General features: G+C 46.2%; 1 protein-coding gene across 4 annotated transcripts; it reads right to left on the minus strand.

Annotated features, from left to right (window-relative positions):
* Positions 1–282: 282 nt before the first annotated feature.
* Positions 283–8238, minus strand: NEIL2 (nei like DNA glycosylase 2). Of its 4 annotated transcripts, none has more exons than XM_081188769.1 (5): positions 8174–8238; positions 6216–6355; positions 4891–5246; positions 3582–3778; positions 283–1103 (listed from the first exon to the last, which is right to left on the minus strand). In XM_081188769.1, exons 2-5 carry the CDS (start codon positions 6351–6353, stop codon positions 784–786), a joined length of 1011 nt encoding a protein of 336 aa, XP_081044895.1. In that variant the 5' UTR covers positions 6354–6355; positions 8174–8238; the 3' UTR covers positions 283–783. The 4 variants fall into 4 exon arrangements, with proteins under 4 accessions (XP_081044895.1, XP_081044892.1, XP_081044893.1 ...); XM_081188766.1 differs by having other exon boundaries at positions 8086–8228; XM_081188767.1 differs by having other exon boundaries at positions 6216–6402; positions 8174–8216.
* Positions 8239–10761: the final 2523 nt, after the last annotated feature.

Genomic DNA, 10761 nt, shown 5'->3' on the forward strand with positions numbered 1-10761 from the left:
TTAAAAAATAATAATATGTCAAGGAGATAATTGCACAACTTTTAGAAGACATCTGAAGGCAGCCCTGTATCAGGAGGTTTTCAAAGTCTGCCAAAGTGGGGGGGATATTATTATTATTATTATTATTATTAATAATAATAATAATAAATGCCACTTGAAAGGCCATAGCTTCCCCTCAAACGAGCCTGAGAATTGCAGTCTGCTCACTTGCAGTGAAACTCTTTTAACACAGAGCCTTAGTCACAGCCCCCTGAGCCTTGGAAGAAACACGCACAAGAAACATTTCTGTCAAGGAACGAATAAAACTTTAATACAGAAACCAGGAACTTCTCAACATCTATATGGGGCTCTCATTCTCCAAAGAGGCAGAATGCTAAACTTCTGCTGTCTATTGCAACAGCCTTGGCTGCTATAGTAACTGAAAAATCTTTCTTTCAGACTGAGAAACTCAAAGTTCAACAGCTGTCTCTGTTTTTATTAATCCAACATCTTTCATTTAACTGTGGTCCGGCTCACGCTTAACGTGGCCCAAGGCCACATTTCAAACAACAACAACACCCCACCATCACCCAAGCGAGGACTGGGGACGTGAATGCCACAATACGATGAGGACTAGCCGCTTGGTAAGTACTCGTCAGTATTAAAACCAGGGTGGAAATGGTTATGGTTTGGGTGGCTTCTCCATAGCAATTGTGGGCATGTGCCCGCCCACCCCGCACTGTTCTCTCTTCAAATTTTAGCATCCTAGCACAATCCAACCGGGGGGCAGAGAGGCTTAACCCTTCAACTGCCGCGAGTAGAAAGGTCCTCATCCTCTTCCTGACCAACTTGAGGCTGGCACTGGGGACACCACCAGGTAAGTCTTCTCGGTCCATCTGGGGGACCAAAGGCTTCTTTCCTCACCTGGTGCCCTTCAGGGCATCTCTCTTTCTGGTAGATCTGCCAATGTTGCCTCCCTCTCTGCTGCTTGTTGATGAACCACTCCGAGGTGAAGCGAACAGCATGGTCAAGTAGGGACCTGAGTTCCGGGAGTGGCAGGAGGGATCCGAGGGAGAGTGGATGGATCTTCGCTAGGTACAGGGCCTCGTTCTTAATGATATTCCCTGGCATGAAATGTTTAAAACAGGGCATTTATCAACATCAAAACTTGCTAAAATGTATAGGACAATATCTAGTGAGTGTTGGAAATGTAAAGAAAAGGTATCTTTTACCATATGTGGTGGACTTGTAAAGGGGTAAAGATTTTCTGGGAAATGATATACAGTGGTACCTCGGGTTACAGACACTTCAGGTTACAGACTCCGCTAACCCAGAAATAGTACCTTGGGTTAAGAACTTTGCTTCAGGATGAGAACAGAAATTGCGCAGCAGCAGCAGCAGCAGCAGGAGGAGGCCTCATTAGCTAAAGTGGTACCTCAGGTTAAGAACAGTTTCAGGTTAAGAACGGACATCCAGAATGAATTATAGGTGAAACTCGGAAAATTAGAATATCGTGGAAAAGTTCATTTATTTCAGTAATTCAGTGAAGCACAGTGGACCAACACCAGCTGATTACATGGCTCCCCAAATCAACACAGACTGTGGAAACTTCACACTAGACTTCAAGCATCTGGCATTGTGTGCCTCCCCATTCTTCCTCCAGACTCTGGGTCCTTGGTTTTCAAATGAAATGCAAAAGCTGCTCTCATCAGAGAAGAGATTTGGGGAGCCATGTCATCAGCTGGTGTTGGCCTATTGTGCTTCATTAAGTCCAGGGTCAACACAGCTGCCTACCAGGAGATTTTGGAGCACTTCACGCTTCCTTCTGCAGACGAGCTTTATGGGGATGCTGACTTCATTTTCCAGCAGGACTTTGGCACCTGCCCACACTGCCAAAAGTACCAAAACCTGGTTCAATGCCAATGGGATTACTGTGCTTGATTGGCCAGCAAACTTGCCTGACCTGAACGCCATAGAGAATCTATGGGGCATTGCCAAGAGAAAGATGAAAGACATGAGACTGAGCAATGCAGAAGAGCTGAAGGCTGCTATTGAAGCTTCCTGGTCTTCCATAACACCTCAGCAGTGCCACAGGCTGATAGCATCCATGCCACGCTGCATTGAGGCAGTAACTGATGCAAAAGGGGCCCAAACCAAGTACTGAGTACATATGCATGCTTCTACTTCTCAGAAGTCCAATATTGCTCTATTTGCAGTCCTTGTTTTACTGATTTCATTTAATATTCTAATTTTCTGAGATTGTTAATTTGGGGTTTTCATCAGCTGTACGCCATGATCATCACAATTATAACAAATAAAGGCTTGACATATCTCGCTTTGCATGTCATGAGTCTATCTCATATATAAGTTTCCCCTTTTAAGTTGAATTACTGAAATAAATGAACTTTTCCACAATATTCTAATTTTCCGAGTTTCACCTGTAAGTTCTTAACCTGAGGTACCACTGTATAATGAGTGAAATAAAATGTTTAAAAACACTTTTGTTAAAAAAAAACCAGAAGCCTTTTTACTGGGTATAGTAGGCAAAGAGATACAAAAAAAAAAAAAAAAAAGACACTCCTTCAGGTATACTGGGCCAAGGTCATTTAGGGCTTTTAAGGTCAGCACAACACTTTGAATTGTGTTCGGAAATGTACTGGGAGCCAATGTAGATCTTTCAAGACTGGTGTTATATGGTCTCAGCAGCCACTCCCAGTCACCAGTCTGGCTGGCTCCGTATTCTGGATTAGTTGTAGTTTCCAGGTAGCCTTCAAAGGTAGCTCCACATAAAGTGCATTGCAGTAGTCCAAGTGGGAGATAACTAGAGCATGCACCACTCTGGTGAGACAGTCTGTGGGCAGTTAGGGTCTCAGCCTGCGTACCAGATGGAGCTGGTAAACAGCTGCCCTGGACACAGAATTGACCTGTGCCTCCATGGACAGCTGTGAGTCCAAAATGACTCCCAGGCTGCGCACCTGGTCCTTCAGGGGCACAGTTACCCCATTCAGGACCAGGGAGTCCATCATACCCACCCGCCTCCTTGCCCCCCAAAAACAGTACTTCTGTCTTGTCAGGATTCTACCTCAATCCATTAGCCGCCATCCATCCTCCAACCGCCTCCATCTCACACAGGACCTTCACCACCATTCTTAACCTGAAACTGTTCTTAACCTGAAGCACCACTTTAGCTAATGGGGCCTCCTGCTGCTGCCGTGCCGCCGGAGCACGATTTCTGTTCTCATCCTGAAGCAAAGTACTTAACCCGAGGTACTATTTCTGGGTTAGCGGAGTCTGTAACCTGAAGCATCTATAATGTGAAGCATCTGTAACCCCAGGTACCACTGTACATTTTTTTATTGCTTTCATTTTATGGATCAATGGTCTCCTTAGATAGTAAAATTCATGTCAAATTGTTTTACAGGTTGTTTTTAACAGTCTGGAATGGATTAATCCATTTTGCCTTACTTTCTATGGGAAAGCACGCCTTGGTTTCAGATGGCTTTGGTTTTGGAACGGACTTCCGGAACGGATTACGTTTGAGAACCAAGGTACCACTGTACTGGGAAGAAAACTAAAGAGATACTGCACAACCCGATACATACCAAGCCCTGAGAAATATCTTTGGTCCAGGAGGGTGTGGCATACAGGTACAGCTTTGCACAGAGCCCCCAAAGCACGTTCCTGATCAAACTCCAAGCTCAGGATGTCAGTAGCCGGCTCAGCAGTAGGAGAAGAACAGCTATGGATCCGGCAGTTATAAAAGACGAGAAAGCCCCCTCCATCAAAATGCAGAACGAGCCTGAAAGTCGAACGAAGAATATCTTATTATCTTAGAATAGGGGTGGGGAAACATTTTGGTCTCTATGATCCAGAGTCTTATTGTGATCTGGCCAAATATGAGAAGCAGGGACCACCTGCATGTCAATCAATTGGTGTCAGATGATTGACAGGGGGGTGGCTCCACTCATCTTTCCAAATCCCACGTGCAGCATCTCCAAGTATTAGGCAGACATTGGGCTGTTGGTAGTCCCTCTACTGTTTGCAAAGGGATTTTAAGACAATTCACCCTGCTCTGCTGTCTGCGTCAAAGGGGACCTGTCTGGAACCCCTTTGCAAAAGTACTCTTTGAAGCAATGTGCTCAGCAATGTTTAGAATAGGGCTTTGCAAAACTGCAGACTGAAGCATCCTCCCCTCAACTCCACCCCGCCCAGCCAATGTTTGAAAGAGGTGGGAAGACTGCTTCTAAGGGCCTTCAGAGGTTCAAAACAGAGCCCAGGGACTCTTAAAGAGCTCCACAAAAGCGCTCTTTGAAGCAGCTGCACAGGAGAGAGGACTCTCCTGCAACAGGAGAGAGGACACACTGTACAGACTCCTCTGAATCTGGCCCACCTACTTGCTTAAATTAGAAGTCCAAGCCAGACGGGGCAGATTTTGGTAATATGGCACCCTGAGCAAGGAGGAAATTTTGTGCCCCCATACCTAAATATTTCCTATTTACACAACAATTCTTTTTGGTAAAGTTGCATTTTTGTGTATCTTCTCAGTAGGTACTCATATAAATGTTGTTGTTGTTGTTGTTGTTCTGTGCCATCTTAGCTTGATGCCCGGTACGGGGAACTGCCTGCACAACCCTAAATCTGGCCCTGACCCAGCCAATCAGCTGATGGGTGGCTGGACGTGTTTTTGCAAAAAGATTAGCCCGTGAACCAAAGGTTCTGCACCTCTGGTTTAGAAAAAGTATAAACTGCTGCCTTGGTCTATTTGCCAGTGCTTGAAATCCATGTCACTGTAGGCTAACACTTGGATTAGGACTTATGACAGTTTTTGCTCACAACTCTGTGCAAAGAGGAAGCTGCTTGGGCCGATGTTTTCGTGGCATCTGCACAGCGTAGCACTTATCAAATTCGTACCTGGGAACCGGATCTTTCCAGTCCCCTCTTTTATTAGCCTTGTTGGCCCTTGCAAACTCATTGGCACGGACACTCCCATACAGCCAAAAGTGGAATCGTAGCCATTTCCAAGGGGGTCCGGCAGCGTCGTCCATAAATGACGGCAAATCAGCTTCATGCTTCTCCTGCAGGGGGCGCCGCGGACTCCCAGAATTGGCCTTGCCTCCTTCCCAACTCTGGAGAATGGGACTGCCTCTGCCACGCCCCATCCCTTGGCTGCTTGACCCGGGTTCGGAAGGTTCTGTAGACGAGTCCTCGCTGCTGGACGCTGCTTCCTGAACTCCACCAAAAGCCAGGAACAAATTCTTCCCATGGACCTGAAAAAAATCGGGGATATCAGAAGGCATCATTTTCTGTTTCACACTGTATTCATCATAGAGATGTAAAATTTCAGAAGCTGCGCCTTGGTTTTCAAACGCTTTGGAAGTCAAACGGACTTCCGGAACAGATTAAGTTTGGCGCTTTTGTTTTTGCTATTTATTTTGCGTTTTTGTTTCCAATGCCTTTTGGTTCATTTGTGACTTTGTGGGTGAAGATTTTTATCATCTACAATACTGCCTTATTTATTTTATAGTACAGTACATTGATTATTGCTTTCATTTTATGGATCAATTTAGGTAAAAAAAAAGGTAAGGTAAAGGACCCCTGGACGGTTAAGTCCAGTCAAAGGTGACTATGGGGTTGCGGCGCTCATCTCGCTTTCAGGCCGGGGAGCTGGCGTTTGTTATGTTGAAATTCTTAATATTTTTTTTTTTAAAAAAAAAGAAAGGGGAAAAAAATAATAATATTGCTGTAAGTTGGTGGGCACTAGATTTGACCTAAATTACTGGAATCAAATGGGTGCTAGAATTTAATTAATGCTTGGAGTATTAAAACTAGGTTGGCACACCCAATGTGTTTTTAAGCTGTTGGGCACGTCAACAGAGACTAAAGATAAGTTTCTTTGACATTGGTATTGGGTGTTTCTAAATCCTCTGAAATTAGCATGTACTGTATTAAGTTTTAATTAGCTCAAGATGATGCTTTGAGTGATGTAAAGGTAAAGGGACCCCTGACCATTAGGTCCAGTCCTGGCCGACTCTGGCGAACCAGAGCAGCGCACGGAAACGCTGTTCACCTTCCTGCCGGAAGTGCTTCAGGTTGTGCGTTTTCAGGTTACGCTCTGCGGCGACCCGGGTTGCGTTCCTTTCAGGTGGCGAACGGGCCTCCGGAATGGACCCCGTTCGCATCCAGAGGTACCACTGTACACAAGGTATTTGGGGGAGCCAAATGGGTGCGAGACTCACCTGAGTGTCCCGCAGCACCAGCCCCTTCAGATCATCCGGGTTCATCTGCTTCGTTCTTCCCCCTACTTTGGTCACGGCCTGCCCCACAAATGAGGAGCACTGTAGCTGGAACCTCTTCACAGTCGGGCCCTCGGGCATCGCTGCAGGAGAGAGAGAAAGTTGGGGGGTGGCAGCCGAGTCCCTGAAGCTGAAAGGGGCCAAGTTAAGCACTCAAAGACACAGCTCTTGTGCAATGGACTTTCCACCAACAGGGCCAACTCCAAGCCTGTACTTTTTCTGCAAAATTTTTCAGTAGGGGGCCAGTCCACTGTCCCTCAGACCTTGTGGGGGGCTGGACTATATTTTTTTGGGGGGGAGGAATGAATGGATTCCTATCCCCCACAAATAACCCAGAGATGCATTTTAAATAAAAGTACAAATTCTACTCATGTAAAACACCAGGCAGGCCCCACAAGTAACCCAGAGATGCATTTTAAATAAAGGGGCACATTCTACTCATGTAAAAACACGCTGATTCCCGGACCGTCTGCGGGCCGGACTGAGAAGGCAATTGGGCCGGATCTGGCCCCCGGGCCTTAGTTTGCCTACCCATGATGTACAGGCACAAAAAATTGTGGAATATAAAGAATAATAGAATCGCAGAATCATAGAGTTGGAAGGGGACCATGGGTCATCTAGTCCAACCCCCTGCAATACAGGAATCTCAACTAAAGCGTCCATGGCAGATGGCCATCCAACCTCTGTTTAAAATTTGCAAGGAAGGAGAGTCCACAACCTCCCGAGGGAGACAATTCCACTGCTGAACAGCTGTTGCCCTCAGAAAGTTCTTCCTGACGTTTAGTCGGAATATCCCTTCTTGTAACTTCAATCTATTGGTTCGGGTCCTACCCTCTAGAGCAGGAGAAAGCAAACTGGATCCATCCTCCATATGAAAGCTGTTTAGATCAGGGATAGGCAACACTCTGACAGGTGCAAACTGTTTCACATTTGCAAGAAATCTGCCTTTTGGTGCAACAGCGCCTACACTTTGGAACTCCTTGCTGATTGATAACAGGCAGGTGGCTTCACTGTACGCTGTTCAGCACTTGTTAAAAGCATTTTGGTTTCCAGAAGACTACCCAGGTACAGTGGTACCTCCTGTTAAGTACTTAATTCGTTCTGGAGGTGCATTCTTAACCTGAAACTGTTCTTAACCTGAGGTACCACTTTAGCTAATGGGGCTTCTTGCTGTTGCCGCGCCGCCAGAGCACGATTTCTGTTCTCATCCTGCAGCAAAGTTCTTAACCCGAAGCACTATTTCTGGGTTAGCGGAGTGTGTAACCTGAAGCGTATGTAACTTGAGGTACCACTGTATCTGGTATGTTGATGTGGTGTCTCAATCTGCTTTAAGTTTATCACTTTTAACCATTTCATTCTTTTTGCAACTGACACTCTGACAGGTGCAACCTGTTTCACATTTGCAAGAAATCTACCTTTTGGTGCAGCAGCGCCTACACTTTTGTTGTTGAGTTTTTAAAAAACAATTAAACGGTGAAGCTCGTGCGGCTTACATATTCCTGTATTACAGGAGGTTGGACTATAAATAATCCTCAGGGTCGCTTCTAACACTGCAATTCTATGATCCTATCATCTCCTCCGATTTAGCAATCAAGCTCTGGCATGCATAGTACGTCCGGAAAGCTTCCACGTCCAACACGTGTACGTGTTCACATCCCTCTACGATTGCAGAGGTCAGATAGCACCCCCACCCCCCGCGAACACAATGCTTTGCCGAAGGAAGCCGTGCACACGTGTACCCCGCGTGTCAGAGCCGCCACGCGCATAAGCGGGAAGCAACTGAACGTGTGAACGCTCCGTGTGCTCAGCCAACCTGGTTTCTCTCTGGCTCTCTCTCTTTTTTTAGGCTTCTGCGCTCTGATCATGGGATTTTTTGGGGGGAAGGAATCCGGACTCGATACCTTTCCAGGGATGCGAAACTAACTTTCTCAAAGCAGCTGCTCCGGCAGACCCACTCAGCAGAGCACCGAACTGCGCGTCTCCGGAGCAATCGATGTCAGAGCGCCCTGCTCTCTCCGCCCTGCCCCACCTCTTTTGGGCTACGCTCCTTCCTTGCAGCTGTTCATGGTGATGTCTCTCTGAGCAGCTGATTTCTGCCAAAATGCCACCTAGAGGTCAGGACAAGTCCCTTCAGGGTTGTTGTCCTCTTGGTGTGTTTTTTTTTAAAAAACCACTTTAGTACTTACCTTGCCAACAAAGGTCCGTATAGTTAAAGCTATGGTTTTCCCAGTAGTGATGTATGGAAGTGAGAGCTGGACCATAAAGAAGGCTGATCGCCGAAGAATTGATGCTTTTGAATTCTGGTGCTTGAGGAGACCCTTGAGAGTCCCATGGACTGCAAGAAGATCAAACCTATCCATTCTGAAGGAAATCAGCCCTGAGTGCTCACTGGAAGGACAGATCCTGAAGCTGAGGCTCCAATACTTTGGCCACCTCATGAGAAGAGAAGACTCCCTGGAAAAGACCCTGATGTTGGGAAAGATGGAGGGCACAAGGAGAAGGGGACGGCAGAGGACGAGATGATTGGGCAGTGTTCTTGAAGCTACTAGCATGAGTCTGACCAAACTGCGGGAGGCAGTGGAAGACAGGAGTGCCTGGCGTGCTCTGGTCCATGGGGTCACGAAGAGTCGGACACGACTAAATGACTAAACAACAACACTTTTGCACTTTGGGCTTTGTGCCTCTGAGCACGCACAGAGCGTCCCCCCCCCCCGCGTGGGAGAAAGGTGCTTTTAAAAATAACCAAGGTCCAAGGGATTCTGAGCATGTGCAAATTGCTTTTATTTTTTTAAGGAAAAGAACTTTTAAGGGAATGTGATGAGAGAGGGTTTTCTGAACATGTGCAGTGTGCAAAACAACCAAAACTGCCCACCCCTTTTGTCTGCCTTCCTCTCCTTTACAACCTCCTGTTCTGGAAGTTTTGCCCAGACCCTAAAACTTTGTCCCTTGGAGAATCTACGATTCATGTCCCCTCCGGCTCACCTGCTCGCCACAAGCTCACCTTCTGAATTCCTTCAACTGTTTCATTTCTAAAACAGGAATAGGGGAACCTCAGACCTGGTGGCCAAATGTGGCCCTTGTCTCCCTTCTATCTGGCCCTCGGGACGTTCCCCTAGCTATACACCCTTCCCAAGCCGCAGCCCTCATTGGGCTTGCCCATTCCCTCCTCAAATTCTGTTGTGACCAGCTGGAATGTAGCCTATTGCACAAAGTGAAGTCGAAGATCATCATCATCATCATCATTTTTAATTTGTATACCGCCTTTCTATCTTACAATACTCAAGGCGGTTTACAAGCTGAATAAACAAAAAATGTACATCTTATAACAATCTAATGCAATACAAAAATGTGATAATAAAACATAACTTTAAAACGGGCAACCTCCATCAAAAAAGGAACATCCAACAATCATTAGAATAGTATAAAATAATATCAACATACAAAACTTAAACAGAAATCCACTCAACAGTTACAATATCTAAACTATAATCAGTAAAACGGCAAGCCACAGTACATAAAACAATACAAAATAGCTGTCAAGCGTCCCTTATTTGGCGGAACAGTGCCTTATCCCAGCGCCATGTCCCACTGCTGTCCCTTATTGATGAGGCTTGGTTTGGTTGCTGGCTGGGCTTTCTGCCTTTGGCTCAGAGGGGCTCAGAAGTTGAACATACCTGTGCCCGGAAAATCCCTTATTTTGGCTGCTGATCCCTTATTTTCGAGGCTGCTGGCCCCTTATTTTCAAATCTGTAAGTAGACAGCTATGCAATACAATACCCATTGAGAAGTAGATAGTGGGGCATGGCAGCTGGAAGGAGGCCTTGCCTGGTGGAGTCTCTCCCCTCACACCACACCACACCACACCCCCATTATTTAATTTATCGCATTTACAACCCACCTCTCAGTCAATGAGCTCAAGGTAGCATACTATGTAGTAATAGTAATAATAATAATTTATTATTTATAGCCCGCCCATCTGGCTGGTCTTCCCCAGCCACTCTGGGTGGCTTCCAACAAAATATTAAAATACAGTAATGCACCAAACATTAAAAGCTTCCCTAAACAGGGCTGCCTACAGATTTCTTCTAAAAGTCTGGTAGTTGTTGTTCTCTTCGACATCTCTATGGTTTTCCATCCCTCATTTTACCCTCATAACAACCCAGTGAGGTTACGCTGAGCAACAGCAAGTGGCCTAAGCTCACCCAGTGAGCTTCATGGCTGAGTGAGGATTTGAACCAGTATCTCCCAGGTCTCAACCTACTACGCCACATTCGCTCTCATCATACAATTCATTCTGGCTATTTTGCACGATCTCATTCATGAAAAGTGGTGGGATTAGCTCAGGGGCCAGATTCCCTCCTGGAAACTAACCAGGGGTCGCAGGACAGTGGTGGGCGGGGCCTAGATGCAAAGTGGGCGGGGCAACCCAGACCCTAAAACTTTGTCCCTTGGAGAATCTACGATTCATGTCCCCTCCGGCTCACCTGCT

This window comes from Podarcis bocagei (assembly GCF_964188305.1).
Source record: "Podarcis bocagei genome assembly, chromosome: 3".
Taxonomy (NCBI): domain Eukaryota; kingdom Metazoa; phylum Chordata; class Lepidosauria; order Squamata; family Lacertidae; genus Podarcis; species Podarcis bocagei.